Source organism: Rhagoletis zephyria, unplaced genomic scaffold, assembly GCF_001687245.7.
Source record: "Rhagoletis zephyria isolate East Lansing unplaced genomic scaffold, Rhagoletis_zephyria_1.1 Rzeph_scaffold_00449, whole genome shotgun sequence".
NCBI lineage: Eukaryota > Metazoa > Arthropoda > Insecta > Diptera > Tephritidae > Rhagoletis > Rhagoletis zephyria.
In genome coordinates, this window is record NW_016157533.1 from 243,536 (window position 1) to 257,603 (window position 14,068).

The window sequence follows — 14,068 nt, forward strand, 5'->3', positions numbered from 1 at the left end:
AGGAAACCCCAGACTATATTCTATGTGCCTGTCCACGAAGTATGAATAGTAGATTGATGCACCATGGGGCAGGATTGTCTTCTCCATCTAAAATTGTGAACATGGCATCATCCAAAGTGCTGAGCTTTTTAAATAGCCTAATATTGGAGCGATTACAATTAGGATGTAGCACATTATATCTTCTTGGCTCGAAACCCGGGTATCTCCGAAGTAATAATAATAATATAGTCACTTGACACGAATAAAGACGCTCGGTGTTTTGACGGCAAAAAAGGATGCGTGAAAAAAGGTTGCGAAAAAAGACGTGTTAACATGGATTCAACATTATTCCGGAAAAACTCTTTGGGGAATTCGTATAATTGTAAACATAATTGACCGCGAAATAAAGTATTCTTCGTCTTTCTTCCGCGTCAAAGAGGTTAACGCATCCTTCTTTGCCCTCGCCAATGTTAAGAGTTCTTCTTCGCCGAAATTTTTTTACGCGTTTTTTTCGCCGTCAACTTTTGAGCTCGGGTTTTTTTCGTATCTAATGATGATAAAATTGACATTGAAAAAATATTAAAACTGAAACAAATGTTTGGTAGGTTTTGTTTGGTTATGGTAGGAAATTTTGGTAGGAAAAAAAATGTGTCTGTGGCAACGCTGTCATCCACATACATACCGTAAAGCACTCAAGAGTATTGAAGAATTTTTTTGCAGCATGTCACCCTGCTAACAGCTCACGCCTCTGTTAACGCTTTGTGTAACATAGCTACACTCGCGGAATTTATACAGATAATTAACATATTGGACATCTGCTGGTTGGTGTTATTGTAGCAACGAACTTAACGGTTGCCAATTTATGTAAAGTTAAGTCGTTTGACGTGAGCTGTTAACAGTGTTCCATGCTGTTGGTTACATACGCGGTTCGTTGATGTTTGTTGACGCGTACGAAAGCTTAATATATGAATATTCGTATGATCGATTTTACATATATACACTTATATGCGCGTGCAGCCTGAAAGAAAGGTTAGGGGTTGCGGTCTAAAGTAGAAAAAAATTAGAAATTTAAATTATTATTGCAGAGATAGGTATATGAAGTTTTAGCAGTAATTATTAGGAGAAAATGGGGAAAGCAGGGGAAAGAGTAGATAACTTCGCGTAGCTGATTGCACACTATCAAACCTTTGAAAATTTGAAATCAAAAATAAAAGCATACATATAGGCAGATAAGCGTGTAAGATATAAGGCAGAAGAACTTACAATACAATTTATATCCCGATCGATTTATACTTTTCTGATGAATTGTAAAAGTTTTTTTAAGAACTATGAAATAATAAAATAACGAATCGTTAACTAATGATATTAATTTCTGAACATAGTATACTTTCAGTGGAAATGATGTGATAGGGTGGGTTACCTTTTAGTAGGGATCTTTCAAACAAAAATAAGCTCACCGAAGGATCATGGAAGGGCGGGTCGTGTAGCACTGGTGCCATTCTAACATAGCGCCTAGGAAAGGGTGGAAGTACCAAAATTCAAAGAGGAAATGTCCCGTGTGGTAAGTAGAATTTCTATAGTTTCCGATTTCTTGATGTGAAGACTGGTCAGATACATTTTTTTTGTGATTTTACTAGACTGGGACTCTTGTAATAGAAAAGTAATGTGAACTACGCTGAGAGAAAAGGTCGCGAACCCCCCCGACCTCTGTTTGTTAGCCATTTAGACGGGTCCCGACAGACTTTTTCTCATAGGCCTGGGCAAGGGGGCTCCAGGAGCTGAACCTCTTTGTTCCCGTAAACACTGACGCAGAGAACAAACTTTTTATCCGAATTTAGTCCAGCTATTACCCAATTTGATTACTCCTGATCAAAAAAAAAAAAAAAGAACAATAAACCTTACACAATCTGGCCTATTGTGAAACAGAAAAGTTCCGTAGTCAACACGTGTTGTCTAAATGTTGTGATCGTAATGATTTTCCCGTGGTTCATGAAACTTTTTGAGCTCGAATTGTAGAAGAAATTCGAGGTTATTTACAACAGGGGAAAATCAGAATTCAATAGAAGATGAGTTCCTTGCATACAGCCCATCTGAGCTTAAAGGAACGCATTTGACTAAAGCAATAAAAACTATTTTACGCATTATCTTGGTCTGTACAAACAGTAGTTATAGCAAAACAAATTCTCCCTTTAAACGAAGTTTTTCTTTAACAAAAAAGACATTATCCACATACTACGAAAATACTTGGTATTTTTCAAAAGCACTGAATAAGTATGTAGTGACAACGTTGGAAATTCTTTGAAATATCTACCATGTAGCGGTAGCTTTCGGAAAGGTGAAAAACATATATTTAATACTTGCGCCGGGTATTTAATGTTCGGCTCCGCCCGAACTTAGACTTTCTTACTTGTTTCTATCTAGATCCCTACCTCTACCCCTGTTCGTTCTAATTACACATATTATTCTTTTTTCTTTATCTTTATTTTTATATTTAAACTCTTTCGATAACAAAATCGATAGTAATATCCAATAAAATATCAATAACAAAACCGATTAAAATATCGATAACAAAATCGATGAAAAATTCGATAAAAATTTCGATAGCAAAATCGATAATATTGGTAGCAAAATCTATTAGAAACTCGATAAAAATAACCATAACAAAATCGATAAAAACATCCATGACAAAATCGATAAAAATAGCGATAACAAAATCGATAAATATCGATAACAAAATGTATCAAAATATCGATGACTAAATCCATAAAAATATCCATAACAAAATCGATAACTATCGATCATAAAATCGCTAAATATAGATAATATCGATCACAAAATTGATAAATATCTATAACAAAATCGGTAAATATCGATAACGAAATCGATAAATATCGATAACAAAATCGATAAATATCGATAACAAAATCGATAAATATCGATAACAAAAACGATAAAAATATCCATAACAAAATCGATAAATATCAACAACAAAATCGATAATTATCGATAACAAAATTGATAAATATCGATAACAAAATCGATAAATGTCGATAATAAAATCGATAAAAATATCGATAACAAAATTGATAAAAAATATCGTCAACAAAATGATTAAAAATATCGTCAACAAAATAGTTAAAAATATCGATTACAAACCCGATAAAAATATCGATTGTTACATGGATAAGTTCCGAAAATATCGATAGAAAAATTGATAATAATATCGATAAAGAAATCAATAAACACTCGATAAATATTGATAATAAAAACGATAAAAATATCTATTATTTTATCGATAAGTCCCAAAAATTCCGAAAAGCTCTAAAATCCCAAAATAATTCCCAGATTGAGTCTGTGTGTCTCTCTCTATATCCTTTCCTCTGTAGTTACCTTTATTTTAATTTTTCTCCCCCTATCTTCATCTTTACTTTTATCGGTATCCTCATCCTCCTCTTTGTCTTTACTTTTATGTTTATTATTTTCTTCATCTACATATTCCCCTTCACCTTTGCCCTTATATCGATAATATCCATGACAAAACCGATAAAAATATCGATTATTTTATCGATAAGTCCCGAGAATCCCGAATATATCTAAAATCCCAAAATAGTTCCCAGATTGAGTCTCTGTGTCTCTCTCTATATCCTTTCCTCTTTAATTACCTTTATTTTAATCTTTCTTCCCTATCTTCATTTTTACTTTTATCGGTATCCTCATCCTCCTCTTTTTCTTTACTTTTATGTTTATCATTTTCTTCATCTACATATTCCCCTTCACATTTGCTCTTATATATATAAGTAAAGTGTTTAAAATTATCTTGTTCTTCATTTTTGCCTTTATCTTTACGCATCTTTGTTTTTGTTTTTATTTTTACTTTTGCCTTTATTCATTTCTTTATTTATGTACATAATCACCTTTACTTTCATTCTTGTATTGGCCTTTTTCTATTCTTTAACCTTTTATTAGCAAATTTTTGTTAAATTAATACCATATGCATACACACAATAAGCACATAAGCACTTGTTTCAGCCCCAACCATTTCCGTTGCATCATTTTCGTTGCACCATTTCGGTTGCACCATTTCCGTCACATCATTTCCGTTGCACCAGTTCCGTGTGCAATTTCCGTTGAATTTACCATTGAACTCCCAACCAACCAACCGCCGCTAAAGAAGTGTCACTTCCAAAAAGAGAAAAAAATATTCCGATGAATTGATATCATCCCCCTCTTTTGAAGTCGGTAAAACATTTTTGAGTTTTTTGTTAATTTTATGTAAATAAAGTGCAATTTATGAAACTTCAAAAAGTTTATGTGTTTATTACATACTGCACATAAAACCTGCAAAAATGTACTTTAAAGAGCATATTATCTGAAGCGAATTTTCAGAAGTATAAACCCCTCCCAAAATATGTTCCTGTGTGCGCCCCTGTGTGTATACTTCCTCATTTTGCGATTCAGCAAGTGTGAGAGAGAGTTTTAACTGTCATAATTGTGTACACTTCTCTCAGTACAACTCTCAGAAAAACTCACAGTATTTTATTCGATGAGTTTTTGGTTGTGAGTTTGGCACTCTTATGTACACTGCATTTCCTCACAGTTACAGCAGACAGCCCCTGGAGAGAGTTTTTTCTCAAATAAAATTGAACAAATCAAAACAAGGAAATGAGTACCAGGTACTCATGAAATTTGATTTGTAAACATATGCGTACGGCAAGGCATAAAGGTACGTTTACATATAAATATAATCTCAATCAAAATCGTTAGCTGTCAAATTGGTTGTGCTTCTTATTCTCGCAACTCGAGGAAAAGTTAAGCTTCTTCTCTGTGCCACCGTGGTCACTTTTTTCTGCTACACATATTATGCTATTTAAATATATTTTAACCAATATTTTATTAAAAATACCTTTACAAACCTCGTTTCCTTGCTAGCGTCAGTTTTTGTTTACTTTTACATTTGACATTCCTCCTCTTCTTTGCAAGTGTAATCGATAAAACTAGGTTGGACACAAAAAATTATCGGTTTAATCTGAGATTATTTTACAATCATAATTTTGTATGGCTAATCTCTTTTTCTAATTACAGATTGGGGAGTTAAGTTTGAAAATGAGCATAATGTTTTTATATGTAAACCTATTATTAGGCGGTTCAATTACATACATACACATGCAGGTGAGGTTAGAAATTAAAAATTAATTTCATTTAATTTTATTAATTTTGCTGAGTTAATTTTTTAATTAATTTTCATTTTTAATTCTTTTAATACAATAATTTATCGGTATGATTGATAAAATATGATACTTGTATGTATATACTTGTGACTCAAGGGCGTTAAAATATCTTGAAAACACCGCACCAATCACTGTTGTTCAGCTTGTACTTTGAGCATTTCTATTTGTATATACATATTCCTAAACTTAGTTTTTCTTTTAGGAATATAATCTGTGGTTCTGCTTCATCTGTCGCTAGGTTTACGTTAAAGTCATGAATGCATATCGTCGGTCCCTACGAAGAGTAGCACATTTCACTATTCGCGTGGAAGACTAGCACATTTCACTATTAGCGTGGAAGACTAGCACATTTCATTATCCGCGTCGAAAAGTAGCACATTTCAAATTTTTGCGTGGAAGAGTAGCACATTTCATTATTTGCGTAGAAGACTAGCACATTTCAGATTTTTGCGTGGAAGACTAGCACATTTCAGAATTTTGCGTGGAAGAGTAGCACACTTCAGATTTTTGCGTGGAAGAGTAGCACATTTCAGATTTTTGCGCGGAAGAGTAGCATATTTCACTATTTGCGTGGAAGACTAGCACAAATTTAGATTTTTGCGTGGAAGACTAGCACATTTCAGATGTTTGCGTGGAAGAGTAGCACATTTAAACTAAATCATAAAAGCATAATTTATATTGGAAATTCAAGTGCTTATTTTATATTTGTGTAATTCTATTATAAAATTCATAAAATTCCGACGGTATATCCTATGATTCCTTTGATTATTTTTGTCGCATTTGCTACTATATAACGAATAAACACAATTTATTTTTATATGAAAGAAAACCGCAACAACGGAAATTTTTTAGCCACTTGAAACTTGCACATTATTGCAATAAAATTTAAAGGGCTTTAATTCTATATACTCAAAAAATTCTTAGAAAAAAATTATTTGACATTTGGATGAACATTTTTAGATTTTTTTAGTTTTCTATAAAGTTTTAAATTTGGGTTTATATCATGATTCAATAATACAAGGTTGTGTAATTTGTGACAGCTAAAATTTGACACTCCTCTATCTAGATTTGTATTTTGGAAGTAGGAGAAAGGGGAAGAATGTGATCGCATTTTGCGAAAACGGTAGTAGAATGGTACTACAAAAAGTACGCAAAGTATACAATTAGAAGTAAAATGTGTATTATTAATTCTATGCGAATTTGCAATATATTTGGTGTTTTAATGGAAATACTAAACAATACATAAAAATATGCATTTTCGAATTAAGTTCTTCGTCATTTCCGGGAACAAATCTAGAATGCCGACCGTTCAGCTATGCAAAAACTATAAATGCGGATCAATAGAACTTTTTATGCTCATTTCAGCCATGCCAAAATGATTTGGCGCAAGTAAAAAATGAAGAGGTTCTAGAAGGTTAAAGTTCAGTTTTTAGATATTTTAAATATTAATATCTTATGTAATTTATAACCAATTAAACAGCTAATGACGTCACCATAAAGGTCATTAATTTGTTCTTCAGCTGATGTACATAATTTATAGCTTTTTGTATTTTTAAACCAAAACCACTAAAAATCCAAGAAATATTATTTTTTCATGAAATAACCTTTTTTGAAAAAACTGCATAATTAATGGTAAAGAATTTTATATAATTTAGAAAGTACAAGTTATTATCTTTAATTCGATATTACATACTTTATCATGATCTACTTTTGGGTTTCAACAATTTAGTGATAATAAAAAATACAAATAAACCTCTTATATCTTCTTTTTTTACCAGTGACAAATAAATTTGGTATCGTTGAAATCAGCGTAAAAAGTTCTATCAATCGGCATGTTTGGTTATTTTATAGCTAAACGGTCGCTATTCTACACTTGTTCTAGAAAATTACGCAAACCAAGGTGACGCCAACGAATATTTAGTATGAAGAATTTTTGGTTTTACTACTAATATCACTAGAAACTCTAGAGTAAGCAACATTATGCACAAGTAAAGGAGCCGATTTTATGTGTGGGAGCGAGAAGACTGTTTTATTACAAAACCTTTCTATTATTGAATCATGGGTTTATATGGACTTCTTCAGAGAATGAACTTTATTTTAATGAAAATTCTTAAAAATAAGTAAATAAAAATAAGTGGAAAACAATATCACTTTGAAATGAGGTGCTTTTGATATGACTGCATGTACATTAGGGTGGTCCAAAAACAGTAGTCGGAATTGTAATGCTCTCACTCCCTAGGATTGTTGTATATAGAAAAGTGTACCCATATTTTTTTTTTAAATCAAAAAATATTTAGTGGTCGTTCAAAGCGCTCAAAGTTTTCCATGTATTTTTGTATGGGAAAAAACAACTTTTCGTAGAAATGGTATAGAATTTTTGAAAATCAATATTTTTCGATCAGAAAACTCTGGTTATTTTCAGGAGACTTTCAATAATAATACGCAATTATTTATTTAACAATTTTTTAATACTAACGATTTTTTATTTGTCCCCCATTGCATTTTTCGGGGTTTTTGGGGTTTTTGGCGGACCTACAAATTATAGTTGCGATGAAAAAAGGTTAAATAAACAATTGGGTATTATTATTGGGAATCCTGCAGCTGAAAAAAGTTTTCCGATAGAAAAATAGTTTTTTTGAATTATATACCATTTCTACCAAAAGTGTTTTTCCCCATATAAAATATGTACATGGGAAACTTTGGGCGCTTTGAGCGACCTCTAACTATTTTTTGATTTCAAAATAAAAAATAGGGATATATTTTTTCGGTATAGAACAATCTTGGGGGGTGAGAGCATAAAAATTCCGACTTTACTTTTTCACATGCATTTTTGGACCACCCTAATGCACATATATGTTTCTCGTATTTATAAATAGATTCCCTGAGGAAGACGCGAATATGCGTCCAAACGAGTAGGAGGAAAATAAACGTTTATTCTTGTTGTAATAAAATACCGAAAAGCTCCATACACAACATTAAACTCTCAGCTTAGTCGAGGAGAAATAATTATTACATACACGTATGTTTGGTTTTTGTACGGCTGCTAGTACCACTTTATATGAATTCGCTATTCTTCTACGCGAGTATCTGAAATGTGCTACTCTTCCACGCAAAAATCTGAAATGTGCTAGTCTTCCACGCAAAAATCTGAAATGTGCTAGTCTTCCACGCAAAAATCTGAAAAGTGCTAGTCTTCCACGCAAATAGTGAAATGTGCTACTCTTCCACGCAAAAATCTGAAATGTGCTACTCTTCCACGCAAAATTCTGAAATGTGCTACTCTTCCACGCGAATAGTGAAATGTGCTAGTCTTCCACGCGAAAATCTGAAATGTGCTACTTTTCGACGCGAATAATGAAATGTGCTAGTCTTCGACGCGGAAAGTGAAATGTGCTAGTCTTCCACGGTAATTTGAGATGTGCTACTCTTCGTTGGGAGCGACGATATAACATACCATATTTTGTTTGCAAAATGAAAAGCTAAATTCATTTGTTCGGCATTTCCTCTTACTCTCGTCTTCTATTTGTGCAATCTTGTATTAGCTCTGAACCAGTACTCAATGAACTTACAGGTTTTTAAACGAACTTGTAGAAAGTTACAAGAAAAATTACCCGCACTCCAAAAATATGTAAATGATAGCGATAATTGGAGAGTTGTGTAGAGAATGAAGCTGCAAGATTTTACCCGATGCTTTTTTTGTTCCCGTACTTTTAACTGTTACTCACTTGTTACTCTCACTTCAGAGAATGATTTTGCTGTTTGACATTTTTGCAGGATTTTACACAAAAAGTTTAAGATCAGAGCTATTATGTCATCCATACATATGTATGTTTGTTCATCAGTTATCAACGACCCCAGTTACTATGATTTAAGTAATTTAAAAATTTTCGCCTTGATTTTTTATCAAGAGGCTACTAAACCTATGCCTAAAACCATGCTACGAATATCAAAACCACTTGCAACAAATGAGTTCATACATGTATGTACACACAAAACCGTCAATTGCTTTATATACGTACAAAGTATAATGTTCCATAACGCCGAGCTAAAAAATATTGACAATGTATACTTTTCCAAAAAGCATCCGAAAAGTTATCGAAACGCATTACTAGAGCAATCAGCGCATCAGAAACACAGTTCATGCTTCGTTTGTTATTGGTTACCATTGGTGTTTTAAAAATGGAAAATTCAGAAAAATTGTTCATTGCTATATTGTATATTAAAAATATGCAATGTATATGGTTGCAATGTGTCGCAACTCTGCATATACAAACAGTTTGAATACAGTATAACAGGTACAAAGCTGTATGCATGCGCAGAATTTGCATAATGGGAAGTAATAATCATTTGTGCCGCATTTTCTCTGCTCTGCATATGCCTATATGTATGCAACCATTTGCAATAGCAAGTAAACATAGAGAGCTTCTAATGAAATTAAAAACTGTCTGCTGTAATACGCATGCTAAGCCCTTCGAAATTTTCTGCTGGGCTATGCGTTACAGCTTCGACAATTTTACCCCTACCGAAACGAAAGATGTATACACAGCAAAAATCGTAATAAGCTGGAAGCCATTACCTTAAGTAGTGTTCTTTATACAAAGGATTATTTAAAAAGGTACGGACATGAGTGCCATGATATAGATTTAAATGAGAACAAAGATTGATTAAAACACTTTTAATAAACACTGCTGCAGCTAGAATTCTGTTGCCAAATATGGTTTTTGGTAGTTGGTACTGGTAGGAGGCAAAAAAGTTTTCGTTTTTGTCATCAGTTTACCTTGCACGAAAAACTCGGCGTTGTGAATTTTCACTAAATAAAATTGCTTATGGTGCGCTATTTGTTAGGACAAAAAGGAAAGTAATTTTGGTTTCTAAAATTAAGTTAGCAACTTAAATTTTATATAATTAACTTTAAAGAAACAACATCATTAGCGAGGAGGAATGCACAGATCCGGAGACAGTTTTTTCTTTAATAGAATTGAACAAAAAAAGATTTGTAATAAGTTAGATACCACAAGCTTAAGTGGTATTCTTAATTCATGATATAGACTTAAATGAAAACTAATATTTGTTAAAATACTTTTCAAATTAAAACGTATACATTCTTATAGGTACATACTATATAAATATTTTTTGTTAATTCTCATGTTTGAATAATATTTGGCTATAAAAATACTTGTATGTTTTGTGCACTAGTCAAGTAAAACTGTTTTGACTTCATGAGCTTGTTAAATAAAATGTGTTACAGTTTTTTTATAACATGTACAATGTTAAAAAAAGAATTGAAGTGAAAAGATTTTTTTTCAGTTTCAATAACCTTTATATGGATTTTGAAAATTGTATCATCTTCTTCTTCTTCTTTTATGGCGCTGTAACCGCCTAAGCGATTTTGGCCGAGTTCAGCAAACCACGCCAGTCGTTTCTCCTCTGTGCCAACTGACGCCAATTGGAAACGCCAAGTGAAGCCAAGTCCTTCTCCACCTGATCTTTCCATCGCAGTGGGGGCCTCCCTCTTCCTCTGCTACTTTCTCTCAAACACTCCAATAGCCGCCTCATCGGATGTTGTCATGCTTCTGCGTCATATACCAGCACGGGCATGATGAGTGACTTATAGAGCGTGGTTTTCGTACGTCGAGAGAGGACTTTACTCCTGAATTGCCTACTCAGTCCAAAGTAGCACTTGTTGGCAAGAGTGATTCTGCGTTGGATTTCAATGCTGACATTATTATCGGTGGTAATGCTGGTTCCCAAGTAAATGAAATTCTCGAAATTGTAACTGTCAACAGTGACGTGGGTGCCAAGGCGCGAATGTGCTGACTGTTTGTTTGATGACAGGAGATACTTCTCTTGTCCTCGCGTATCGTTATTGTATCATTACTTGGCAGATTTTTAACAAAATTTGTCTGGCAACATTGCATGACACTATATTGTTATACGGCGTTTCCACGCTTCGTTATTTACTCTGTCATTCGTAATTCGGTCTCCCATTCGTCATTCGCTTTGCCAATTACGTAATTCGCCATACAAAAATTTGAGAGCGAATTACCTCATTTGTGGGTACTTTGTATCGAATTACCATGCGAATGACGAACGAATCGGCGCCTGCTCTAATATTTATCGCAAATATATCAAAGTTTTCACCGGTCTGGTCCCATTGCTGGCACTTTTTCTAGTTATAAAATAATATTAATAAAATATTCTCTATATAAATTAAAATTGTTGGTGATAGTTTCAATTTTAGCTCCATCTTCGATATTTGCAGAACACAAAAAAAATAATAATAAATAGCGAAGAACAAGAACAAGAACTAGAGCTGCCAAAAGAATTACTAATGTGTGTCATGGAAACAGGGTAATTCACGAATTACTTATCGAGTTACTTAGTCAGCGAATTACTAATCGTGGAAACATCGTTTTAAATTATTAAATAAAGTTCCAGAGCAAGTCAAAAATATTAGAAATTTACTTTTCTTTAAATCGATGACTTCTAACGAATTTGGTTTTACGATTTAACTGTTAACTTTATCAATTATTTCATTAATTCCATCGGCATTTAAACACATCAAAATATTTTTCTAAGAGTTTAATTTTATTTATTTTTACCTTAACGTGTATCTTACAAAAATGTATCTTTTTAGTGAAAGTTTTGTAATGTGCGTACCTTGTTATTAACAAAGAAAAAAAATACCTTCAAATCACCTTCGAACTTCAACTCGTCCTGTGCTCCTTTTCATAAGTGTTGAAAGCCCCAAAAATCTCATATATACGAAGCCGGAAATTGTCAATGGTCTACCACAAATGGTCTTCCAATCGGACTTCTGGTTTCGATCGGAAGGGGATTAAACAGACCAGAAGCCCATTCTTTTAAATGAGACATACACGTTTTTCCCGCAGATTCGGATTCTGCGGACAAAACTATGTAAAGTTTTCTAAAATGGAGGAAAATGTTTTTTTTTTTTTATTAAACAAAAAACGCAAAAATATGAGTTACCAAGTCGGGGTTGCTTCATCTTTTGGTCGTATTAGCGAATTTCGGTTTCAATGGACTTACGGTTTGTTTAACCCACTTTCGGTCGAAACCAGAATTCGGTAATATATGGTCAAAAGATAAAGAATACCCGACTTGGTAATTCATATTTGTGCGTTTTCTAAAAAAAAAAAAACGTTTTCTTCTCCTTCAGAAAGGGCGGACACCCGGTGTTCGTATGTACATGTAAATAAATATGCAATGCTTCATCTTTTGGTCGTATTACCGAATTTTGGTTTCAATGGACTTACGGTCTGGTTAACCCACTTTCGGTCGAAACCGGAATTCAGTAATACGGTCAAAAGATAGAGAATACCCGACTTGGTAATTCATATTTGTGCGTTTCGTTCGTATGTACATTTAAATAAATGTACATTGAGCATATGTATATAACAAATAATAGTACATAAATTGTTTTCTTACTGTGGTTGAAGTTTTAGTTTCCTTCATAGGCGGGAGGTTATTGTTATTATTGTTGCTATAGTTGGCCTCCAGTGTGGATATATAAGGTCGTTCAGAAGTTGGTTTATATTTTGGAATAAAACTGCATTTTTCGGCAGGATCTTCTTTGGATGCATCTCTATCAAAACTGCGTTTGTTTGTCGCTAAAGAAATAAATCCCGAAGAATTCAAACTTTCAGAAACGTCGGTTAAACCCCTAATTTGCAATAAATTCGCAGTTTTCAGGAACTCGGGCAGTTGATCATGCCTTAGGTTCACCTCACCATTGTACATGAAGCTTAAAATTAAAATAAGATTATTATTAAAATTCAGAGTTGGCCTTAGTATCTAGTTTCATACTTTCTCACCTTAAAATACACTCCAGGTTTTCTGAGCGAACATCTTTTAAAATAACAATAGGATGTTTGCATGGATTTGACTTCAACAATTTACGGAAGTATGGACTACAGGCACTAAGCACTACCCTATGAGCAGTAAAGGATTTCTCATCACAAGTTAAAGTAACGTCCACGAAGTCTTCTTCATCACGTAAACGTTGAAAGCAATTTAAAATAGATGATTGAAATTCGCTCCATTTTAAAGCGTAGTGTTGATGTTGCTGCTGTTCGATTGTAAGATTTTCCGGTAACGAAATGTTCTGCTTTTGTTCCATTGGTAATAAATTTGGCGGTTTCGAGAACATAATTGTATTTGTAAATATAGGAGGAGAAGCTATCCTTTTAATTTAAATTTGGAATATACGATGATATTTTACTCAATTGTTCCATGAAACCTGTAAAATGCCAAAATACCAAAAATATTATTTACTCAAAAACAAGGTAGTAACAAAACAAAAAATAGTCTTGGAGAGTTCAAAGTCAATCATTTGAAAAAGAAAATTTTGAGTTCAATTTGAATATTTTGAAGAACCTTTTGAGAGAAATAAAAAAATATATATGTAATTGCAAGTAAATGTTTAAGTAAAACTCCATTCCCCGCATGAGGAGTTTTTTAAGGTGGCCACATGTCACTTTTTCATCACAATCGTGTCGCGAAAACAGATAAAACATTCCACAAATAACCAACTTGTAGTCGGCTTTTTTGTCAATTATAAAAAGTTAAGTTTAGTTAGTTACAAAAAGCTAACGTGAAATTAGTTGAAAAGTAATGCAGGAGTCATGCAGACGTAAACGGGAGTTTTTTTCTTTAAAAAGGTTTCTATTTAAAAATTCTCATAAAAATTTTACTTTGACTAGATTTTTTTTCTACACTTTACAAATACTTTCTCGAATCCGGGACAAAGAAAATGAAGATAGGGATTTTATATTATCATTTTGAATATATGCCTGACGGAATTTGAATATGAGACCAATTATAGCAGAATATGTTAACAA

The 14,068-nt window shown here is 33.0% G+C and overlaps 1 protein-coding gene across 1 annotated transcript in view; it reads right to left on the reverse strand.

Moving 5' to 3' along the window:
• Positions 1–13,493, reverse strand: part of LOC108359747 (uncharacterized) — a 222,291-nt gene extending 208,798 nt beyond the window's left edge. The window contains exons 1-2 of the mRNA XM_017611718.1: positions 13,043–13,493; positions 12,657–12,972 (exon numbers count right to left, since the gene is read on the reverse strand). Of these exons, the coding sequence (XP_017467207.1) occupies positions 12,657–12,972; positions 13,043–13,377 (651 nt within the window). The 5' untranslated portion in view covers positions 13,378–13,493. The remainder of the gene's footprint in view (positions 1–12,656; positions 12,973–13,042) is intronic.
• Positions 13,494–14,068: the final 575 nt, after the last annotated feature.